At 63.3% G+C, this 23,418-nt stretch overlaps 1 protein-coding gene across 1 annotated transcript; it reads left to right on the plus strand.

Annotated features, from left to right (window-relative positions):
• Positions 1 to 893: 893 nt before the first annotated feature.
• On the plus strand, positions 894 to 22,662 carry LOC138813008 (anoctamin-9-like). Its single transcript, XM_070001279.1, has 24 exons — positions 894 to 981; positions 8,297 to 8,374; positions 8,477 to 8,599; positions 8,726 to 8,871; positions 11,715 to 11,761; positions 11,846 to 11,904; positions 11,979 to 12,064; positions 12,156 to 12,290; positions 12,406 to 12,502; positions 12,651 to 12,711; positions 12,805 to 12,887; positions 13,129 to 13,233; positions 13,989 to 14,141; positions 14,209 to 14,245; positions 15,203 to 15,314; positions 19,593 to 19,650; positions 19,738 to 19,835; positions 19,929 to 20,071; positions 20,159 to 20,311; positions 20,851 to 20,998; positions 21,768 to 21,869; positions 21,955 to 22,048; positions 22,161 to 22,333; positions 22,422 to 22,662. The coding sequence occupies exons 1-24, from the start codon at positions 976 to 978 to the stop codon at positions 22,447 to 22,449; spliced, it is 2,325 nt and encodes a 774-aa protein (XP_069857380.1). The 5' UTR covers positions 894 to 975; the 3' UTR covers positions 22,450 to 22,662.
• The last annotated feature ends 756 nt before the right edge of the window (positions 22,663 to 23,418 follow it).

Consider the following 23,418-nt stretch of genomic DNA (forward strand, 5'->3'; position numbering starts at 1 on the left):
CAGCTGTGCCCTGTGACCTCCGTGACCTCACAGGGCCCCTGCTCTCCATAGCACCCCGGGACTGCAGGGGCTGCGGGCACCCCACGGCGCTGCCGGCGCCCTCTGCTGGACAGCTCGCGTGGTTGCAGGGCCCTCCTCTGCCCTGGGGTCTCAGTGCTGAGCCCCCCCCCCCCCCCCCGCATTCCAGCTTCCCAGCGTCCGTCTGCCAGGCCTCCTGGTCCGTCCAGCACCTTCTGGAACCGCCCCTCGCCCTCACCTCTCCTGGCCTCTGCGTCAAGACAGGTCAGTCCTCGGGCCACCGGGAGTCGACTTTGCTGCGGTGCCAGCTGGGCTGCAGCCCCGGCTGGAGACCGGGATGGGTGGACCTGCACCCTTAGGGTCGCCTGCAGACCCCCAGGTCCCCAGCTGTCAGGACACCGGCCGGAGACCACGGGGGCCTTGAGCATCCCACCCACTGCCCTTCCCTCCTCTCCTCTTGCAGAATGGACACCAGGCCTGCAGGGAGGGGTCGGGCTGATCTGGAGGTGACCAGACCTGCGGGGAGGGGTCGGGCTGATCCGGAGGTGTCCTGGGGGAGGGAGGGCGCGCTTGTCTCTGTTATAGCCTAGGACACCTGCTTCCCCCAGGGGGTGCCCTGCACCCCATCTTATAGCCAGATGTCTTCTGTAGGGAAGGGAGGAGGAAGAAAGCAGGGTGGCCAGGGGAGTCTAGAGGCTTCGTCCAGCCTGGTCCCGCCCAGACCTGGTTTCCAGAACGGTGTCTGAGCTCCTGTGGGCTGGAAGGGGGCTTCTGTGTTTGTGGTAGCAGCTGGCAAACACTAGCTCCTCCCAGAACACCTGGGGTGTGGCAGGGCAAGAGGGAGGAGTGAACGCACACGGAAGTCGAGGAGGAGACCGGGAACGTGGAAGCCCGTCTAGCCCGCCTGCATGGGGGTCACAGCCTCCCGCTGACCCCAGACACAGAGAGCACGCCAGCATGCAGGTGAGCTCGGGGCGGCACAGGCCCACCTGCGGCTCCTCCCGCCTCTCCACCTCCCGGGAAGGCGTCTGTGGGGTCCTGGCAGCCTGGCCAGCCTGGGAGAGGGTGGTCAGAGCCATGAGTGGACTCGGGATTGATGGAGCAGGCTGGAGTTGTGGCAGACCCACAGGGCCCGGTTTCCAGGTCCGGGGAACCCGGGGCTGGACGTCTGTGTGTGCCCTGCGATGGCTTTGCTACAGTCTCAGGGCACGTGGGGTAGTACGCATGCTGAGCCTCCCGGACAGCAGCAGTGCTGGGGAGAGAGGCCAGGGGTCAGGGCCGGCCTGGGCGGAGGCTCAGGGTGGTCAAGGCTGGCGTACAGTGGGCCTTCTGTCGCTGGGGCCCTGCTGTAGGCAGAGGCTGGCTGGTGGGACCTGGGGGTGAGCGTGCTAGGGCAAGGGCTTGCGACCCCCTGGGAGAGATTCTGCTCCTCTCCCGGGGCCAGTGCCGGGCGCTGGGCAGCAGGGCAGAGCCCATCGGAGAGGCCGAGAGTGAAACCAAGTTTCCACTCAGCACTCTGCTCAGGCGTGGGCCTCGTCAGCAGCCACTCCCTCTGGCCCTGCCAGGCCCCTCCTGGCCCCCCTGGGCCCGGCTCTGGTCCCTGACTACTTGGCATGACCTAGGGTCCCCTGACCACCCCGTGCCTTGGAGATGGAGAGACCGGGGGCTTGGGAAGGAGAGGGAACAGTCTCCATTGGCTGGGGTGAGCACTCTGGTCCTTAGAGATCCAGAGGATTTGAGGTCTCAGCTCCCCCCATGGTCTGATCACACCCACCTGCTGATTCTTTCCACCCCTTGCTCTGGTCCGAGCCTCCGAACCCCCAGAGTGACTCTCCCTGATCTGGGTCCCGCCCACCTCTAGTCTCAGCCCTTGGCCTTTGTGCGGAGGACAGAGCTGCTGCCAGTGAGTCACCGGGAGCAGGGCCTAGGAATCCTCAGATGTGGTGAGGACTGAGTCCTTGCCGGGACTGTACTGAAACTGGTCCCTGGGAACTGTGACCACCGGCGTTCAGAGTGCTGATGGCTGCGGCCTTGAGGGTGTTGAGGGTGGGGCCCCCAGGCCGGGCCCGCACACTCTGTCCCCGAGGAGCGCTGCCCCACGTTTTTGCCCCCCGCCAAAGGCCGAGCTCTGGGCACCGGTGCCTGCTGGGTGGACACCCGGTGACCCAGCACCCAGGCATGCTCACAATGCCCACTCCCCTCTGGCAGCACAGAGCCAGCTGCCTGGTTGGTATCTGGGGATGAGCAAGGGGCAGACATGGAAAGGATGGGCTGGGGTGACCGACGGTGGCTGCTGGAGGGAGAATGGCAGGTCGGATGCGAGGACTCTGGAGAGCCAGGGCAGGGGGGAGGGTGGGGGAGCAGGGAGGAGGGTGGGGGAGCAGGTGGGGGGAGGGGGAGCAGGTGGGAGTGTGGGGGAGCAGATGGGAAGGTGGGGGAGCGGGGGGGAGGGGGAGCAGGTGGGAGCATGGGGGAGCAGATGGGAAGGTGGGGGAGCAGGTGGGAGGGTGGGGGAGCAGGTGGGAGGGTGGGGGAGCAGGTGGGAGGGGGAGCAGGTGGGAGCATGGGGGAGCAGGTGGGGGGAGGATGGGGGAGCAGGGGGGAGCGTGGGGAAGCAGGGGGGAAGGTGGGGGAGCAGGGGGGAGGGTGGGGGAGGGGGAGCAGGGGAGAGGGTGGGGGAGGGGGAGCAGGTGGGGGGAGGGGAGCAGGTGGGGGAAGAGGAGCAGGTGGGAGGGTGGGGGAGCAGGTAGGGGGTGGGGGAGCAGGTGGGAGGGTGGGGAGCAGGTGGGAGGGTGGGGGAGCAGGTGGGGGAGGGGAGCAAGTTGGGGGAGGGGGAGCAGGTGGGAGGGGGAGCAGGTGGGGGGAGGGGAGCAGGTGGGGGGAGGGGAGCAAGTTGGGGGAGGGGGGCAGGTGGGAGGGGGGCAGGTGGGGGGAGGGGAGCTGGTGGGGGGAGGGGAGCAGGTGGGGGGAGGGGGGCAGGTGGGAGGGTGGGGGAGCAGGTGGGGGGAGGGGGGCAGGTGGGGGGAGGGGAGCAGGTGGGGGGAGGGGAGCAGGTGGGGGAGGGGAGCAAGTGGGGGGAGGGGGGCAGGTGGGGGGAGGGGAGCAGGTGGGAGCGTGGGGGAGCAGGTGGAGGGAGGGGGAGCAGGTGGGAGGGGGGCAGGTGGGGGGAGGGGGGCAGGTGGGAGGGGGGCAGGTGGGAGGGGGGCAGGTGGGAGGGGGCAGGTGGGGGAGGCCCTGGGGAATCAGAGCCTGGGGGAGGGTGGGCATGAGCGGCCTCTGTGCTGGGCACTGTGACGTGGAATGGTGCCCTTGGTGGATGGTGAAATTGCCGCATGCTCTAGGGCCCCGTCCAGAGGGCCAGGAGTGCTGGCCGGCAGGTTGGGTGCGGCCTCAGGTGAGGGGCCACGCAGCGGAGAGGGCTCGTCCCTCGGTGTGCGGCTAGGGAGGTCCGGCCGGCCGGGCGGCAGCCAAACCCCTGCCAGCCCGGACCTGGAGGCCAGGCGGGAGGTCGGCCGCCCGAGCCGGGCTGGGGCGGGCTCCTGACCCTCAGGAGGGACAGTCCCTGGGAGCGGTGTCTCCAGAAGCTTCTTCACGTAGAACGCGTGGGCTCACCCAGTGGGATGGGTCCCATGATTCCCAGGGCAGGAAGGACAGAGACGATGAAGGAAACTCCAGGGGCTGGACACGTGGCTTCGTCCACCTCTCTGCCTGCAAAGTGGGGTGACATCACCCCACTGTACAGATGAGGAAACCGAGTCTCTGGACGACTGGCCACAGCCGAGCCGTCTGCCTGAGCCCGAATGCTGACCCTGGTCTGCACCAGCCTCTGAGGCCCCGGCCGAGCCCACACCCTGGGCGTCGGTGGGTGGGTGGCCGGCGCTATGGATGAGGACGTAGGTCCTGGACATTGCCTCCACTGCACAACGCTGTCTACCCTCTGGGCGCCGTGGCTCACACCAGCCATCCTGGCTATTCAGGGGGCTGAGGTCTGGGAACCCTGGTTTGAAGTCAGCCTGGGCAGACAAATCTGAGAGACGCTTGTTTTCAATAACCAGCAAAACTTGGAAGGAGAGATGCGGCTTGAGGGGCAGAGCACCAGCCTTACGTGAAAAAGCTAAGTGAGGGCAAGAGGCCCCGAGTCCAGTCCCCAGCACTGGTGCACCACGCGCATACGCACGTGTGCACACCTGCCCACACGCACCTGCCCACGCGCGTGCACAGCTGGGTGGGGCTCAGGCTAGCCCAGCCCCTCGCCCCCTCACCCTGTGAAGACCCCAAGGGCAGTGCTGAGAAGCTCATGGTGTCAGGCTGGGGACCAGAGCTAGGAGTTCAGCTGGGAAGATGATCTAGGAGGCTTGGGCTGTGGCCAGGGAGGAGACCAGAGACCGCGGGGTGTGGGGGCAGCGGAGTTTCAGGGCCGGGACCTGTGCGGGCTGGCCTGTGGCGGGGAGGTGGCTGAGGGCAGCTGAGCTCAGGACAGTCGTTCACCCAGGCCTTCGAGAGTGAAGAACCCAGGCTCCCTTGTGATTTGGGCTCCAAAGTCCTGTCCAGCCTAGGGTTCTGGGCTGGCAGGATCTGCCTCAACACCCCTGCTTCCTGATGTGTGGGCCCCGGACGAGAGGGAATGACAAGGGAAATCAAGCTCGTAAGACTCCATTTCCCAAACCGGGAGAGAGAGACGAAGGGGTGACACTGTCCAGAAAGACACGTGCTCATTACCTGACCTGTGGAACGGCCAAACCCATACCACCTTTATCATAACCATTTTAAAAAGAATTAACAAGAAGCACATACAATAGATGTGTGGATTATGACCAGAGCATGTGCTATGTGTCCTATAAATAATTAGTAAATGTTTTTATGAGAACCAAAGTAAATATACCACACACATAACTATAACTGAAAAATATCCATTTCCCTAACAAATTCATCGCACACGACACCCACTTGAACTCTGTTGCCCAGCTGGGGACCAGGGGGCAGGCTGGTCCCGGGCCGCCTGACCTGTTTGATGGCTCTCCTTCCTCCCTGAAGAGGCGAGGGTGCCCCGCCCCTCCCCTGGGTCTGACTGAGCTTGGTTTCTCCCCTGATCCCAGACGGGAGAAGTTTCGGCTAGCAGGTGCCACACCTGGGCACAGGTGTCTGTGAGCTGACTTTGGGAGGCTGGGAGTGGCCAGTAGTCTGGGGTGTAATCGGGAGAGGGCGGGGGGAAGACAGGACTTGGGCAGAGGGTGAGGAACAGGACGAAAACCCATGGACACCTAGATCGGCCCAGAGTGGCCGCGGGGCTGCCCGTCTGTGGGGGCATGGGGGGGGCGGGGCAGAGCCAGTGGCCGTGGGGCTGCCCGTCTGTGGGGGCATGGGGGGGGCGGGGCAGAGCCAGTGGCCGTGGGGCTGCCCGTCTGTGGGGGCATGGGGGGGGCGGGGCAGAGCCAGTGGCCGCGGGGCTGCCCGTCTGTGGGGGGACGGGGGGCGGGGCAGAGCCAGTGGCCGCGGGGCTGCCCGTCTGTGGGGGCATGGGGGAGCAGAGCCAGTGGCCGTGGGGCTGCCCGTCTGTGGGGGCATGGGGGGGGCGGGGCAGAGCCAGCCTTGCTCGGGAGCTGTGCCCTCCGGGGTGTGCGTGGATCTGGGGCTCCAGGAGGCTGCAGACTCAGCAGGACAAAGCAAAGAGGAGCTTGGTTCAGTTGAACCTGAGACAAATGTCGTTTTGCAAGTCTAACCCAGACCGTCACTGAGATACCCTAGAAGCCCTTGGCGTTGATCTGAAATGGAAATGTGACTGGGTGGCCCACATTTTACCGGCAGCCTTGAGGCTGGACAGGCTGGGGCGGTCTGCGGAAACTCTGGAGGAGGCAGCAGGAATGTGGCTGGGGTGGGGGGGGCAGGAGCTGGGTGGGGCAGTGCGGGCGGGGAAGGGGGCCGCGGGGGCCAGCAGGCAGAGCGAGAGCCTGAGTCCACAGGTCCGCAGAGCGCAGAGCGGGTGGCTGGGGGCCTGTGGAGAGCCCCGGCCCTCCTGCCAGGCACTCTTTTGAGGCAGGCCCTCCCTGGCCTGCCTGGCAGCCCCCCCTCCCGCTCTGCAGGACCCAGCACCTCAGGAAGGCAGCCCTGCTCTCCCTCAGCTTCAGCACTCAGGCACCTTGTTTGCGGAGGATAAAGCACGCAGCTCGCAGCCCGCAGCAGGAGGGACTCACAGCACCCACTGCTCCCGTTCTGCCACGGCCACCTCCTTTGTGGTGCAGTTTTATCCCGTTTAAGAACATTCCTGAACAAATGAGGCAGTGGCTGGGCGCGGTGGCTCACACCTGTAACTCTAGCAGCTCAAGTAGCTGAGCTCTGAGGATCACCGTCCAAAGCCAGCCCAGTCAGGAATTAACTACCAAATGCTGGAAGTGGAGCTGGGGCTCAAGTGGTAGAGCACTAGCCTTGAGGGGAAAAGCCCAGTGATATTGCCCAGGCCCTGAGTTCAAGCCCCAGGACACACACACACACACTCTCTCTCTCTCTCTCTCTCTCTCTCACACACACACACACACACACAGAGTCAGGCATGGTACCACACAGAGACTTGTCTCAAAAGAAAACTAACAAAAAAAGCACAGCTTTGCCTGTTGGTTGCTTTTCAGTTTACTGTTATAAAATTGGTATATTACATTGCAGGTAAACATCTGAAAGTCATTTTCTTTTTGTTGTTATTATACTTTATTTATTTATGCCAGGCTTGGGACTTGAACTCAGGGCCTGGGTGCTGTCCCCGAGCCTCTTTGTTTTCAAGGCTACTGCTCTACTACTTGAGCCACAGCAGTACTTCCAGCATTTTCTGAGTGGTTTATTGGAGATAAGAGTCTCATGGACTTTCCTGCCTGGCTGGCTTTGAACCGTGATCCTCTGGTGCCCGGCTAAATTTTTTTATTTTTATTATAAAGGTGATGCACAGAGGGTGACAGTTATGTCAGGTAAAGAGTACATTTCTTTTTGGACAGTGTTACCCTGCCCTCGCTCTCTCCCAATTGAAAGTCATTAGAAATAAATAGCACAAGAGAACAGAAAAAGAGATAAAAAAATAAAAAGTTTGTTTTCTGAGACGGCCTCAGACTGGCTGTGAGCTGTGGGGGTGCCTCAGACTGGCTGTGAGCTGTGGGGGTGCCTCAGACTGGCTGTGAGCTGTGGGGGTGCCTCAGACTGGCTGTGAGCTGTGGGGTGCACGGGTGCTCAGCCCCCACCGGCGTCTGACTGGCTGTGAGCTGTGGGGTGCCTCAGACTGGCTGTGAGCTGTGGGGTGCACGGGTGCTCAGCCCCCACTGGCCTCATCGCCCATGCTCAGCACCCTGGCTGCCCAGTCCTGGGTGTAGGGAGTCCCTGTTGCCCTGGCTGCCCCTGTGGAGCTCCTCTGTGCCTGTGCATGGCCCATGGTCCATGGTCCTCCTTATATGGGGTGAGGGGACCTTGTCCTAGCGCCCACATCCCATGGGGTCCCTGATGTCCAGTGACTCTCGGGTGACCCGGCCTTCCTCACGTGGTCAGGTCAGGGTGTCTGCCCCTCGGGAGGAGGAGGGGGATGTCCGTTTCGTAGAAGGCTTGATGGAAGATCTGTGGTTCCCTAGCTGCTTCCCTCACCTTGCCCCGATGGGCTGGGGGCGCGGCTGCCTGAGCACGGCCCAGGGCGCCCGGGCCCGCGGCATTGAGGGCGGACAGGCCAGGCGTGGCTGGGGACTGCCCCGCCGCTCAGTGGGCCACTGTGTGTGCAAGGGTGTGCAAGGCCAGAGCAGCGTTCCTGGCTCCCCGGCCGATGATTTGCCCGACTCCTCACGTGTGGGCACTGGCGCCTCCTGCCACCGCCCCATCTTCTGTTGCAAGGTTGCCCGTCTTCCCGTGGCGGCTGCTCCCGGGGACTTGCCCTGTGACGGTCTGCTTCTGTCTTCTGCTGCGTTAGAAGCGGGGCTGTCCATGACCCCCCCGCCCCCCTCCCCACCCCATCCAGCCCAGCGGCAATCCCGGTGCGCCCGCACGGACTCTGCATCATCTGTTTTGTGTCCGTGACCCCCCCGCCCCGTCCAGCCCAGCGGCTCTCCCGGTGCGCCCGCGCGGACTCTGTCTGCATCTGTTTTGTGCCCTTGCTTCTGTGTGACTCTCACTTCTGTGTCACCTCCTCAGTATCAGCCTCACTTCCACGGTTCTGGCCGCCCCGACCCCAGCTTTGCGCAGGGGTGGAGGCGTACCCCTCGGAGCTGGAGGGGGCAGGAGGGGGCCTCCACAGACCCCAGCCCCTCTCTGTCTCCAGGGTGAAGACAGCCTCCAGGTCCTGATGGGGGCGGAGGCCGACAGCTTCCCGCTGGTGGAGAGAAGCCACACCCTTCAGGTGGGTCCGCTGGGCCTCCGGGGCTTGGTGCCACCACCCAACGCTGCTCCTCTTGTCCTGTACCGGGCCTCGGTCCCGTATCTCCTTCCCTCCTTCCTCCAGGCTGAGGCGACTGAGCAATGGGACTATGTCCTGGTGGCTGATTGGCATCCTCAGCAAAGCTTGAAGCAGGAGAGGCAGCAGGAGTTTCTGGAGCAGCTCCAGAGAAAGGGCTTCCACTTCAAGGTAGGCGTGTGTCCTGCAGGCCGGAGCCTGAGGGGGGGCATCACGGGCCGAGGGCCGCAAGGACAGCCCCCGGGGACAGGTCCCGGCTGCAGGTGAAGGGAACAGGTTCCCATGTGGCTTCCCCAGGTGGTGGAAGACGGGAAACAGGTGTATTTCGGGATTCGAGCAGACAATAGGATCTTTGACCTGTACCAAACTCTCCTCATGGAATCCGAGGGTCCAACCCCCAGTGACAAACTCGCCAAGTCTGAGCCAGTCGAGGCCACCACAAGGTGAGAGGCTGCGTCCAGAGCCAGGACTGGGAGTGCTCTAACCTCACCCCCAGACCTGCTACAGACAGAGTGTCCTCAGCCCCGGACCCGGTACAGACAGAGTGACCTCAGCCCCGGACCCGGTACAGACAGAGTGCCCTCAGCCCCGGACCCGGTACAGACAGAGTGACCTCACCCCCAGACCTGGTACAGACAGAGTGACCTCAGCCCTGGGCCTGGTACAGACAGAGTGCCCTCACCCCCAGACCTGGTACAGACAGAGTGCCCTCAGCCCTGGGCCTGGTACAGACAGAGTGCCCTCAGCCCCGGACCCGGTACAGACAGAGTGACCTCAGCCCCGGGCCTGATACAGACAGAGTGACCTCACCCCCAGACCCGGTACAGACAGAGTGACCTCACCCCCAGACCTGCTACAGACAGAGTGCCCTCAGCCCCGGACCCGGTACAGACAGAGTGCCCTCACCCCCAGACCTGGTACAGACAGAGTGCCCTCAGCCCCGGACCCGGTACAGACAGAGTGCCCTCAGCCCCGGACCCGGTACAGACAGAGTGCCCTCAGCCCCGGGCCTGATACAGACAGAGTGACCTCACCCCCAGACCTGGTACAGACAGAGTGCCCTCAGCCCTGGGCCTGGTACAGACAGAGTGACCTCACCCCCAGACCCGGTACAGACAGAGTGACCTCACCCCCAGACCTGGTACAGACAGAGTGACCTCAGCCCCGGGCCTGATACAGACAGAGTGACCTCACCCCCAGACCTGCTACAGACAGAGTGCCCTCAGCCCTGGGCCTGGTACAGACAGAGTGACCTCACCCCCAGACCTGGTACAGACAGAGTGCCCTCAGCCCTGGGCCTGGTACAGACAGAGTGACCTCACCCCCAGACCCGGTACAGACAGAGTGACCTCACCCCCAGACCTGGTACAGACAGAGTGACCTCACCCCCAGACCTGGTACAGACAGAGTGCCCTCAGCCCTGGACCTGGTACAGACAGAGTGACCTCACCCCCAGACCTGGTACAGACAGAGTGCCCTCAGCCCCAGACCCGGTACAGACAGAGTGACCTCACCCCCAGACCTGGTACAGACAGAGTGACCTCACCCCCAGACCCGGTACAGACAGAGTGACCTCACCCCCAGACCCGGTACAGACAGAGTGCCCTCAGCCCCGGACCCGGTACAGACAGAGTGCCCTCACCCCCAGACCTGGTACAGACAGAGTGACCTCACCCCCAGACCTGGTACAGACAGAGTGCCCTCAGCCCTGGACCTGGTACAGACAGAGTGACCTCACCCCCAGACCTGGTACAGACAGAGTGACCTCAGCCCTGGGCCTGGTACAGACAGAGTGACCTCAGCCCCGGACCCGGTACAGACAGAGTGCCCTCAGCCCCGGGCCTGATACAGACAGAGTGCCCTCAGCCCCGGACCCGGTACAGACAGAGTGACCTCACCCCCAGACCCGGTACAGACAGAGTGACCTCACCCCCAGACCCGGTACAGACAGAGTGCCCTCAGCCCCAGGCCTGATACAGACAGAGTGCCCTCAGCCCCAGACCCGGTACAGACAGAGTGACCTCACCCCCAGACTTGGTACAGACAGAGTGACCTCAGCCCCAGACCCGGTACAGACAGAGTGCCCTCAGCCCCGGACCCGGTACAGACAGAGTGCCCTCAGCCCCGGACCCGGTACAGACAGAGTGACCTCACCCCCAGACCCGGTACAGACAGAGTGCCCTCAGCCCTGGGCCTGGTACAGACAGAGTGACCTCACCCCAGACCCGGTACTGACAGAGTGCCCTCAGCCCTGGGCCTGGCATGGGCACAGTATGGCCTGTGCTGAGTTCTGGCTCCGCTCAGCCTCGGAGGGTCGAGGCCCTAGGTTCTGACCCACCCCTCATGCGACCACCCTTCCCCAGTTTCCATGTGTGACAAGGTATAATGATGATTCTGTTACTGAAGCATTCTGAAGGACACCTTTGACTTTGTTCGTGAGGACACAGAATCCCAGCTAGGTGTGAAGTGAGGGGAGTGGGCGGGACTTACAGAGGCCAGCATCTCCCACAAATCCCTCCGTTCTAGTTCAAAGGCCCCTCTCTGCACGTCTGCACAGAAGCCTGGTAGGGAGAGGTCCCAGCTCCACCACTTACCTGCCCTGGCATTTCCCGTCCCGGTCCCCACCCCTGCCAGGCGCCAGGGCTCCGCCGGAGCCCAGCCAGAGGGCATGGGCAGAGGGTGCTCTTGGAATCTGATCGTGGGTCCCAGAGCCGCTGAGACCAGCAAGAGCAACAAGAGGCAGCCTGAAGAGCAGGCCGCTTGGTGGGAGCCTAGAGGTTCAGGCTTGGAGAATCTGTGCATTCATGGAAGGAGTCACACACACACACACACACACACACACACACACACACACACACACACACACACACGAGGTACAGCCAGAAAATGCCCTCCACTGCGCCTCTGCAGCCCCATGCCTGGCAATGTGGCCATGGCTATGTCACCCAGCTTCTCTGAGCCTCAGCCCCCACGTAGGTAAAATGACTCACTGGGGGTAAAGAGGGATTGTTCTGGCATGTGGTGGGCTCAGAGGTGGGCGCAGGATTGAAAGGCGGGGGCTCTGGGAGCCAGGGCTGACAGCAGGAGTGGGGGTGGGGAAGGGCCCCGGCAGCATCCCACCCCCAGCGGCTCTCAGAAGGGTGAGTGGGACCCCGGCTGATCTGTGGGTTCAGGGCCCAGATGGGGGCCCTGCTGAGATGGGGGGGGGGTGGGGGAGGGAGGCCGGGCTGGCTGAGTGGCGGATGGGACAGCGGGACCGGACCCTGACCTCACCCTTGGGTTTCAGAATCCGAATTGTGAACTTTCTCCTGAACCGCACGACAGCCGCCGGGGGTGAGGCTAAGGGCAGGTGATGGGAGGCAGGGCACAGGCAGCCCCTTTGCCCTCCGCCCCCTGACACAGGCCTGTGACCCCCAGACTCCTTCGAGGACTTGGTGAAAGGCGGGGTCTTTAAAGCCAGGTTTGCCCTGCACAAGGTGAGAGGTGGGCCGGCTCTGGGGCTGGGGTCTGGGGCTGGAGGGTGAGACCCCAGCGAACGTCTGTCACCTAGGTCCACAGGGAGGAAGAGCTGAAAGAGCTGAAGAAGTGGGCGCGGTGGAGAAGCATGTTCCGTAAGCAGCCGATTGACACAATCAGGTAACCTTGCCCCCGGGGAACCCCAGGGCCCGCCAACGGGGCTGTGGCTGCCCGGAGGAGGGGAGGCCTCCACAGGGTGGCTTGCCTGTAGGAAGTATTTTGGCGAGAAGGTGGCGCTGTACTTCGCGTGGCTCGGCTGGTACACTTACATGCTGGTGCCCGCGGCGCTGATGGGCCTCGTGGTCTTCCTGAGTGGATTCACCCTGTTTGATGCCAGTCAGATCAGGTAGGCCAGGTGCTGGGGACTGGAGGCTAGGGCTGTGGGCTGGGATGGGGACAGGGCCCCAGCGCGACCTGGCATCTGGGAAAAATCAGTGTCAGCCCCACCCCTGCCCCCTCAGCAAGGAGGTCTGCGAGGCCCACAGCGTTGTCATGTGCCCCGTGGGGGAACACACCGGAGGCTTCCACGTGCTCTCGGAGACCTGCACCTTTGCGAAGGTCTGCTGCAAACCTAGGGCACGGGCTGGCGCGGTGTGTCTGCCCAGGGGTGGGGGTGGGAAGACGGGAACCGGGGTGCTCTGCAGAGCTGGAGGCCCCCTCCCTGGGGCACGGGTGAAGGCCTAGCACAGCCTGTGCCTCTCCCCAGCTCACCCACCTCTTCGACAACGACGGCACGGTGCTGTTTGCCTTCTTCATGGCTGTGTGGGGTGAGTCCGCTAGCCTTCTGCGCCGTTCTGAGGGCCGGCCTGAGCCCGAGGCCCTGCAGGGTCATCTGCGGTGCTTTCTTGTCTCCACTGCAGCCACAGTGTTCCTAGAGATCTGGAAGCGGCAGCGAGCACAGGTGGTCCTGAACTGGGACTTGTACAGCTGGGATGAAGACCAGGTAAGGCAGGCCAGCAGCAAGGGTCATCGGCACCCCGAGGGCCCTGTGGCCCAAACCGTGGCCGCCGTCTGAGCTGGGTACCGCAGGAAGGCCTGGCACTGTCATGCCCTCCTGTGTCTGAAGCGTGCACCCCATGTCTGAGCTGTGTCCCCCATTCAGTGGTTCTCTCCTGTCTGAGCGTGTCCACCCCTGTTGGAGGTGTTTCCTGCTGTGTCTGAGGCGTGTTGTGCCTTCTCCCCAGGAAGAGATGGCTCTTGAGCTCATCAACTGCCCTGAATATAAGCTCCGATTTCATCAACACTCCTACCTGCGAAGCACCATCATCCTGGTCCTGTCTCTGTTCATGGTACTGCTAGGGAGTGAGGGGCGGGGCGAGAGGGTGAGGGGGCGGGGCGAGGGGCGGGGCGACAGGGCGAGGGGCGGGGCGACAGGGCGAGGGGCGGGGTGAGAGGGCGAGGGGCGGAGTGAAGGGTGGAGCGGGGTGGGGTGGAGTGAGGGGGCGGAGCGGGGGCAAGGGGCGGGGCGAGAGAGTGAGGGACGGAGCGAGGGGCGGGCCGGGCCGAGGGGCGGAGCAAGGGGGGAGGGCAGGGGCAGCCCGGGGGCGGGGCGAGGGGCGGGGCGAGGGCGGGATGGGGCGAGGGGGAGCGAGGCGAGGGGCGGAGCAAGGGTGGGGCGGGGCGAGGGCGGGATGGGGCGAGGTGAGGGGCGGAGCGATGGCGGGGTGGGGCGGGGCGATGGGTGGTGCGAGGGGCGGGGCGAGGGCGGGATGGGGCGGGGCGAGGGGCGGGGCGAGGGCGGGATGGGGCGAGGGGAGCGAGGTGAGGGGCGGAGCGAGGGCGGGGTGATGGGTGGTGCGAGGGTGGGGCGGGGCGATGGGTGGTGCGAAGGGCGGGGCGAGGGCGGGGCGGGGCGAGGGGTGGGGCGAGGGCGGGATGGGGCGAGGGGAGCGAGGTGAGAGGCGGAGCGAGGGCGGGGTGGGGCGGGGCGAGGCGAGGGGCGGGGCGGGGCGGGGCGGGGCCGCAGAGCGGGGCAGGACCGCAGAGCGGCCCCAGCCCGCCCCAGGCAGCCCACCCCGGCCTGCCCACCGCTGCCCACCCTCAGATCTGCCTCATTATCGGCATGGCCCACGTGCTGGTTGTCTACCGAGTGCTGGCTGCCGCCCTCTTCAGCAGCTTCCTGGGCGAGCAGGTGACCACGGCGGTGGTGGTGACCGGAGCTCTGGTCCACTATGTGATTATTGTCCTCATGACCAAGGTAGGGGAGCCGAGGAGCGGGGCTGAGGCGCCCCGCGAGCCCCGCGTATGACGCCCTTTCCCGGCAGGTCAACAGGTTCATGGCCCTGAAGCTCTGCGACCTGGGTGAGAGGAGGCCCCGGCTGGGGGGGGCGGGGGTGCGTCCGGGGGGGCCAGATCACGTCCTGGGGGGGCGGGGGTGCGTCCGGGGGGGCCAGATCACGTCCTGGGGGGGCGGGGGGGCGGGGGTGCGTCCGGGGGGGCCAGATCACGTCCTGGGGGGGCGGGGGTGCGTCCGGGGGGGCCAGATCACGTCCTGGGGGGCGGGGGGGCGGGGGTGCGTCCGGGGGGGCCAGATCACGTCCTGGGGGGGCGGGGGTGCGTCCGGGGGGGCCAGATCACGTCCTGGGGGGTGGGGGGGGCGGGGGTGCGTCGGGGGGGCCAGATCACGTCCTGGGGGGGCGGGGGTGCGTCCGGGGGGGCCAGATCACGTCCTGGGGGGCAGGGGGGGCGGGAGTGCGTCCGGGGGGCCCAGATCACGTCCTGGGGGGGCGGGGGTGCGTCCGGGGGGGCCAGATCACGTCCTGGGGGGCGGGGGTGCGTCCGGGGGGGCCAGATCACGTCCTGGGGGGCGGGGGGGGGGTGGGAGTGCGTCCGGGGGGCCAGATCACGTCCTGGGGGGGCGGGGGTGCGTCCGGGGGGGCCAGATCACGTCCTGGGGGGTGGGGGGGGCGGGAGTGCGTCCGGGGGGGCCAGATCACGTCCTGGGGGGGCGGGGGTGCGTCCGGGGGGGCCAGATCACGTCCTGGGGGGCGGGGGTGCGTCCGGGGGGGCCAGATCACGTCCTGGGGGGCGGGGGGGGGGGCGGGAGTGCGTCCGGGGGGCCAGATCACGTCCTGGGGGGGCGGGGGTGCGTCCGGGGGGGCCAGATCACGTCCTGGGGGGCAGGGGGGGCGGGAGTGCGTCCGGGGGGGCCAGATCACGTCCTGGGGGGCGGGGGGGGGCGGGAGTGCGTCCGGGGGGGCCGGATCACGTCCTGGGGGCCGGGGGGACGGCGGGCGAGCGCGCTGCGTCTCCTTGCAGAGGAGCCCAGAACCTTCTCGGAGCGGGAGAGCAAGTTCACCGTCAAGTTCTTCGCCCTGCAGTTCTTCGTGCACTTCTCCTCGCTCATCTACATCGCCTTCATCCTGGGCAGGTGCGCGGGCGGCCGCAGGGCTGGGCGGGGCTCCGCGGGCAGCCAGGCCTGGGTTCCACGCCTCAGCGCCACAGAGGCAGAAAGGCCGCAGGGCGCCGCGGCGCAGGGCCAGCGCCCAGCCCCGCAGGAAAGCCAAGGCCGGTCGGGCTGGCCCTGGCAGGCGTTCCGGCCGCGGTCCCGGGCTCCGCTCATCTCGGAGTTGGCTTCCTAGCAGATGGGACGGGCTTTATAATAACGGCTTGTTCCCATCCCATGCGCCCACTGGCTCTTCACGGTCATCAGATCATTGAGTCTAGGCGCAGTGTTGTCTTAGCCTCATGTCATGAGGCCACTGAGGCCTAGCTTGGTTAAGAAACTCAGGGTTACACATCCAATAGGTGGTGAAGCAGAAAGTTTGGCTCTGGAGCTCAGCTCCTCAGTTGCTGTGTCTGGTCCTGTTGGAAAGAGAGAGATCTTCAGAGGGCAGGTCTCCTCCCCCCCGTGAGCTTTTCACAAGATCTGTGGCTGCTGCTTTTCACGCCATCCTTCCCACCGTGAGAGCACCTTGGCCATGACTGACTTTAGATGCTTGTGGTCTGGCAGCCTTGATTCATGAGGACGTAGAGGTGCTGTGGGAATGCAGAAGCCCGTGTGTCCATTTCTCTGTGAGCAGCCGTCCCCTCTGCGCGGTCCACTGCCGTCCTGTGCTGGGAAGCCCGTGGGCTCCACGCAGCTCCCCTGGACCTCACACCACCAGGCTGCAGCTGGCTGCACTGAGATCCCTGCTCTGCGGCTCGAACTCAGGGCCTTCCACTCCTGCTTAGCTTTCTTGGCCATGGTTGGTGTTCTACCACTTGAGCCATGCCTCCAGTCCAATATCTTGCTGGTTAATTGGAGTCTTACAGACTCTTCTCTCAGGGTTGGCTTCAAACTGCAATCTTCCAATGCTTAGTCTTCTGAGTGGTATGGATTATAGGTGTGAGCCATTGGTAGCTGGCTCTCTTTCTTTTCTTTTTTTTGTTGGTCATGGGGCTTGAATTCTGGGCCTGGGCTCTGTCCCTGGGATCTTCAGCTCAAGGCGAGTGCTCTACCACTTGAGTCACAGTGCCACATCTGGTTTTCTGGTGAGTAACTGGAAATAAGAATCTCATGGACTTTCCTGCCTTGGCTGGCTTTGAGCCTCGTTTCTCAGATCTCAGCTCCTGCGTAGCTAAGGTTACTGGTGTACTGGTGCCCATCTTTCTTTTTTCCCCCTTTTTAATGGTAATTTACACCTTTATTCTTTTTGTTGTTGTTCTTTTTTAAAATTTTTGTCAGTTTTGGGGCCTGAACTCTGGGCCTGGGCGCTATCCCTCAGCTCTTCAGCTCAAGGCTAGCGCTCTACCACTTGAGCCACAGTGCCACTTCCAGCTTTTTCTGCTTATGTGGTGCTGATGCATGCACATAATGCATGCAAGGCAAGCGCTCTACCACTGAGCCACTTTCCCAGTCCTACACCTTCATTCTTTTACTTTCCTTTTATTTTTATTTCTCTCTGGACAATGTCACTCCTTCCTCAAGTCTCTTCCAGTTTTTCCCTCCTGTCCTCACCCACAGTTTTATAGTTCAACAGTTTCCACTGAGTACCACTGCCCTATTTGTTCATCCTTTCCCCCCCCCCCATTTCCATGCCCCCACCTTTATTCTTTAGATGAACTTTTGAATCATTCTGTCAAACTGCCTCAAAATTTTAGGGTTTGCTTTAGTATTATAATAAAGATACAGATAACATTAGAGAGAATTGGGCTGGGAAGGTGGCTCAGTGGTAGAGCGCTTGTCTTGCATGCATGAGGCCCTGGGTTCAATTCCTCAGCACCACATAAGAAGGAAAAAAAAGCCAGAAGTGGCGCTGTGGCTCAAGTGGTAGAGCGATAGCCTTGAGCTGAAGAGCTGAGGGACAGCGCCCAGGCCCAGAGTTCAGGCCCACAACCGGACCAAAAAACAAAAAAACATTAGAAAGAATTGACCAGAATGCTGTATTCGCTGTAACAAGTGACCACAGCCTAGTGGCCGTGACAACGCAAGTGCATGATCGCCTTAGAGCTCATGTGGCCGGGGTTCCGATGACTCGAGCCTGAAACCCGACGTGCCACAGGCCTCTCTTTGCACGCTTGAGGAAAGTCTGCTTTTTTGCCTTTCTTGCCAGGATTCATGATGGTCTCTTCCGGCTCCAAAACTAGCAATGTCAAGCCAGGTGCCAGTGGCTCAAACTTGTAATCCTAACTACTCAGGGAGCTGAAGTCTGAGGACTGTAGCTCAAAGCCAGCTTGAGCAGGGAAGTCCGTGAGGCTCTTATCTCTAATTAACCACCAAAAAACTGTCAAGTGGAGCTGTGGCTCAGGTGGTAGAGTGCTTGCTTTGAGTGCAAAAGCTCAGGGACAGTGCCCAAGCCTTGAGTTCAAGCCCCAGTATGGGCACAAAGGAAAACAAGACAAAACAAAATTAAAAAACCTGGCCATGTCAAGCTGAGTCCTGGTTGGCCACTCCTTTCCCCATTTAAGATCCTAAAGACTCTGAAGTCTCTGTGGATTGGTCTGCTGATTGGCAGCCTTCATCCCATCGGTCATATCACTGAGATTCATTGCCACAGGTTTCAGGAATCAGGACTGGCTGACTTTGGGGGCCATACCTTCCCGTATCCCAGGGCAGCTCTGACTTCTCCTACTGAAAGCCGGCTCCTTTATATTCTTTAATACATTAGAGTTTCTTCATATAGCTCACAAGATTTCATGTGAATTTCATTCTGGTTATTTACAGGTTTTGTTTGTTTTTAAGACGGGGTCTTCCCATGTCTTCCAGGCTGGTGTAGAACTCGAGAGCTTCTGTCTCAGCTTCTCTCTCTCATGCTGGGTTAAAGGTGTGCACCACCACACCGGGCCAGTTCACAAGTTTCCACTGTCTGCGACTGATTGCTCCTCTCCTCTCCTTTCTCCCCTCCTGCACGGTTTTTCCTCCCTTTCGTTTACTACTCTCCTCTCTTCTCCTTCCTCCCCCTCCTCCTTCCCCCTTCTCCTCCTCTCCTTCCCCTTCCCCCTTTCTTCTCCCCTTCCCCTCCCCTCTCCCTTCTTCTCCTCCTCTTTCTTTTCTTTCCCTTCTTCCCCTCCTCTTCTCTTCCCCTTCCTCCACTACCCTTCTCTCCCCTCTAGCTCCTCCCTCTCCCCTTGCTAGACAGACACTTGGGCCTTGGTCCCTAGTAGTGTGTATGCGTGCAGGTGTGTGTATTATGTCACAGAAAACAGGAAATCTTTAAACATAAACTTACCATATGTACAGTTTCTCTGGGGATAGAGACCAACTCAGCACTCCTGTCCGGAGAGTGTGTCTGAGCTTGTGGGGCCTGCATGAGGCTGGGCTTGTGCTGCCCTGCAGGCTCTCAGGATGAGGCTGGGCTTGTGCTGCCCTGCAGGCTCTCAGGATGAGGCTGGGCTTGTGCTGCCCTGCAGGCCCTCAGGATGAGGCTGGGCTTGTGCTGCCCTGCAGGCCCTCAGGATGAGGCTGGGCTTGTGCGCTGTCCTGCAGGGCCTCAGGATGAGGCTGGGCTTGTGCTGCCCTGCAGGCTCTCAGGATGAGGCTGGGCTTGTGCTGCCCTGCAGGCTCTCAGGATGAGGCTGGGCTTGTGCTGCCCTGCAGGGCCTCAGGATGAGGCTGGGCTTGTGCTGCCCTGCAGGCTCTCAGGATGAGGCTGGGCTTGTGCTGCCCTGCAGGCTCTCAGGATGAGGCTGGGCTTGTGCTGCTCTGCAGGGCCTGCAGAATGAGGCTGGGCTTGTGCTGCTCTGCAGGGCCTGCAGAATGAGGCTGGGCTTGTGCTGCCCTGCAGGGCCTGCAGAATGAGGCTGGGCTTGTGCTGCCCTGCAGGCTCTCAGGATGAGGCTGGGCGTGTCTGCTGCCCTGCAGGCTCTCAGGATGAGGCTGGGCTTGTGCTGCCCTGCAGGCTCTCAGGATGAGGCTGGGCGTGTCTGCTGCCCTGCAGGCTCTCAGGATGAGGCTGGGCTTGTGCTGCCCTGCAGGGCCTCAGGATGAGGCTGGGCTTGTGCTGCCCTGCAGGCTCTCAGGATGAGGCTGGGCTTGTGCTGCCCTGCAGGCTCTCAGGATGAGGCTGGGCGTGTGTGCTGCCCTGCAGGCTCTCAGGATGAGGCTGGGCTGGTGCTGCCTGGCAGGCCCGCAGGAGGAGAGTTAGGTATCACGTCGTTTGTCTTACGGGCACTGCGGCCTCAGCAGGGTGCTGGCCTGCCTCCTCCCACACCTCACTTTCCACCCCAGGATCAACGGCCACCCTGGGAAGTCTACACGCCTGGCGGGTCTGTGGAAGCTAGAGGAGGTCAGTGTGGATTCCTCCTGTGTCCGGGCCCTCCCGTGTCCAGGCCCTCCTTCTGAAGCCCTCCCCTGATCTCCTCTGGCCCCACAGTGCCATCTCAGCGGCTGCATGATGGACCTGTTTGTGCAGATGGCCATCATCATGGGTCTGAAGCAAACACTGAGCAATTGCATGGAGTACCTGGGCCCGTGAGGAAGGCCTCTGCCCATCCCCACCCGGCCCCGCCCGCCTGCCCTTCCCTCCGCCCCCGCCTGCAGGTCTTCACCACTCCTGTCCCTCAGGTGGCTGGCCCACAAGTGCCGTACCATGTGGACCATCAAGCGCAACTTTGGGGCCCACGAGCCTGAGCTGCAGGAGTGGCGACGCAACTACCTCCTGAACCCCATTACCACCTTCAGCCTGTTTGACGAGTTCATGGAAATGAGTGTGTGGGAGGGCATGGGGGAGGAGGGGGACGTGGGGAGGAGGGGGCTTCCGAGCCCTGGCCCACACCGAGGTGTCCGCCTCACAGTGATCCAGTACGGCTTCACCACCATCTTCGTGGCCGCTTTTCCGCTGGCACCGCTGCTTGCGCTCTTCAGCAACCTGGTGGAGATCCGCCTGGACGCCATCAAGATGGTCCGGCTGCAGCAGCGCCTGGTGGCCCGCAAGGCCAAGGACATCGGTTGGTCGGGCCGGCGGGGTGGGCCGAGGGGGCAGGTGCTGGGGTGCAGCGGCCAGCTGCAGGCTCTGCGCTCTGCACGGCGGGGCCTGCGACCACACTCATCTGTTGTGGCTCAAGCCTGTGCCTGATGGTACTGGGGCTCCACTCCTCCACCCAGACAGCCGTTCCGCCTACGGGGCTGCCAAGGTTTAGGGCTGAGTCTGGAAGCCCAGTCCCCGGCGGGGGGGTGGGGGGGGTGCCTGGGACCAAAAGGTCCTGCTAAGGAGTTCAGGAGGAAGATGGGGGACAAGATCCCCCAGTGTCCCCCCCCCCCCCGTTTATGCCAGGGTGAAGGACTGCAGGAGGCACAGCACTGTGTCTGCCTTGGCTGGGGACTTCCGAATGAGAAACTTCACCCACTGCTGCACTGGGGTGTCGCGGGCAGAGTGCCACAGGCCCTCGGCCAGGCGGGCTGCTGGCCTCTGGGGACTGGACCAGGCTGCAGAGCGGGGCTGCCTCGGCCACGGCTCTGACAGCCTCTCCCCGCTGCTCCGGCCCAGGGACCTGGCTGCAGGTGCTGGAGACCATTGGCGTCCTGGCCGTCATCACCAACGGGATGGTCATCGCCTTCACCTCTGAGTTCATCCCCCGCATGGTCTACAAGTACCGCTATGGCCCCTGCCACCCCGGCTCCAACTCTACAGAAGAGTAAGGCCTCAAACACTGAGAGTTCCCCCAAGAAACCAGCCCCGAGGAGCCCAAGCCCTCCCTGCCGGGAACGGCCGGACACTGCCTGTGCCATGTGGGACTATAGTGCAGCTGGAGCTGGGGCTTCCTTGCCCTGCCCACACTGACCTTTAGCCCCTCGGCTAGAGCCTGTTGGGATGGAGGTCCTGGAGTACAGCTGCCGCTGAGTGGTTCACAAGGGGACCGGGCAGAGCCATGCCTAGCTCCTTTCCCTGGAGCGTGGCAACTGCAGATCGGGTCTCCTGGAGCAGCTCCAGGAGTGTTCCCCAGACTCTGGGGGAGGGGGAGACAGTTGGTGGTACCCCAGCAGACTCAGCACCCATAGTGCCTGCTCCAATTGTCCCCCAGACTCAGTGGGTCTCTGAGAAGTGCTTCAGGCCCCCGGGGCCCTGCTAGCCCCCCACTTTCTGAGAAGTGCCTCAGGCCCCCAAGGCCCTGCTAGCCCCCCACTTTCTAAGAAGTGCCTCAGGCCCCAGGGGCCCTGCTAGCCCCCCACTTTCTGAGAAGTGCCTCAGGCCCCAGGGGCCCTGCTAGCCCCCCACTTTCTGAGAAGTGCCTCGGGGCCCTGCTAGCCCCCCACTTTCTGAGAAGTGCCTCAGGCCCCAGGGGCCCTGCTAGCCCCCCACTTTCTGAGAAGTGCCTCAGGCCCCAGGGGCCCTGCTAGCCCCCCACTTTCTGAGAAGTGCCTCAGGCCCCAGGGGCCCTGCTAGCCCCCCTCCTGTCTTTGCAGCTGCCTCAAGGGCTATGTGAACCACAGCCTGTCTGTTTTCCACATCAAGGACTTCCAGGACCCAATCATGAAGGAGGGCTGGGAAAACGTGACCAAGTGCAGGTCTGGAACCTTCTTCTCACCCTTCCCCCGAGGTTGCCCTTGGGTTGCCCTCCTGACCCCTGACCTCAGGCTCCTCCTCCTCCAGGTACCGGGACTACCGCAATGCCCACGACTACAACCTCTCTGAGCAGTTCTGGTTTCTCCTGGCCATCCGCCTAGCTTTCGTCATCCTCTTCGAGGTGAGCGGAAGTGAGGAGACGTGGAGGTGGCGGGCAGGCAGCTCTCTTCGCCGACCCCCAAAGGTCCTGTTTAGCCCTGTCCTTACTGGGCCTCCTGGGCCCCCATCCGCAGCATGTGGCCTTGTGCGTCAAGCTCATCGCGGCGTGGTTTGTGCCGGACACCCCCCAGTTGGTGAAGAACACTGTGCTAGACAAGAAGTACCAGACGCTTCAGAAGAAGTACCAGACGCTTCGGGAGAAGTACCAGACGCTTCAGGAGAAGAACCAGACGCTTCAGGAAATGTGGTAGGGCGGGCTGGGCTGGGGCAGGCGCTGGGGAAGGTCCACGGAGGATCCACCCTTTGACCTTACCTGCCCACCCACCCTCCGGCAGGCCCAGCTCCAGGAGCACAGACGTGTAGACAGCCAGCCCGGAACAAGGGGAGAGGAGCCTGGGCACCAGCTCCCACGGCCACAGCCTGACCCTGACCGCGGCCTGTGGCAGCTGTGAGAAAGCCCGGGTGTGGGATCCTGGGAGGCCCGTGTCTACGTGGGTGGCCCTGGAGGCTGCGTACATGCGGGTGGTTATCGGAGTCCTTGAATAAAGGTGGTATACCTGGCACGTCCAAGGAAGCCCTGGGCAGCCTTCTATAGCTGCGTCGTTAGAGTTCTGTGTTTGAGGCACTGGTGAGCCACAGGTGTCCCTGTGGCATCTGTCCCATTTCTCTGGGTGTCCAAGTTCCCATGGAGCCAGGGTGTGGGCTTCATGCAGGCCAAAGCAGGAAGAGTTCTCAGGGCCTTCCTCTGCCAGCCCGCGCCCCCCTGCGGCCAGCTGGCCCCTCCAGCCCCTGTTCCCCAGCCTCCTGAGGCCTGGCTGGCCCCTCCAGCCCCCGGCCCCCTGCAACCAGCTGGCCCCTCCAGCCAGCTGGTCCCTCCAGCCCCCGGCCTTCTGCGGCCCGACTGGCCCCTCCAGCCCCCAGTCCCCTGCGGTCTGGCTGGCCCCTCCAGCCCAGTTGGCCCTCAGCTGGGCTCCCATCCCCCTGGAGGCCCTGGCTCAGCCGCCAGAACTTTCTGTCATAAAACCAAGCTTATCTGGGTTGGCTGCTGAGCCTGCTGCTGCAGGAGAAACAAGCTTTCCAGGTCACATCTGCTCTGTGCTAGATGGCCAGAGAATGGCAGGGTCTGGAATGTTCCAGGTGAGGGGCCTCTCCTTGAGGGAGGTCCCTGCTCCGGGGCCCGAGGAGGCCCCCCCACCCCCAGGCTGTGAGATGAGGGAGGCCCCCCATCCCCAGACTGTGGGGTGAGGGAGGCCCCCCCGACCCCCAGGCTGTGGGTGACCGAGGCCCACCCCCCCGACCCCCAGGCTGTGGGTGAGGCCCCCCCCGACCCCC

The sequence above is a fragment of the Dipodomys merriami genome, unplaced genomic scaffold (assembly GCF_024711535.1).
Source record: "Dipodomys merriami isolate MVZ:Mamm:240054 unplaced genomic scaffold, mDipMer1.0.p SCAF_574, whole genome shotgun sequence".
NCBI lineage: Eukaryota > Metazoa > Chordata > Mammalia > Rodentia > Heteromyidae > Dipodomys > Dipodomys merriami.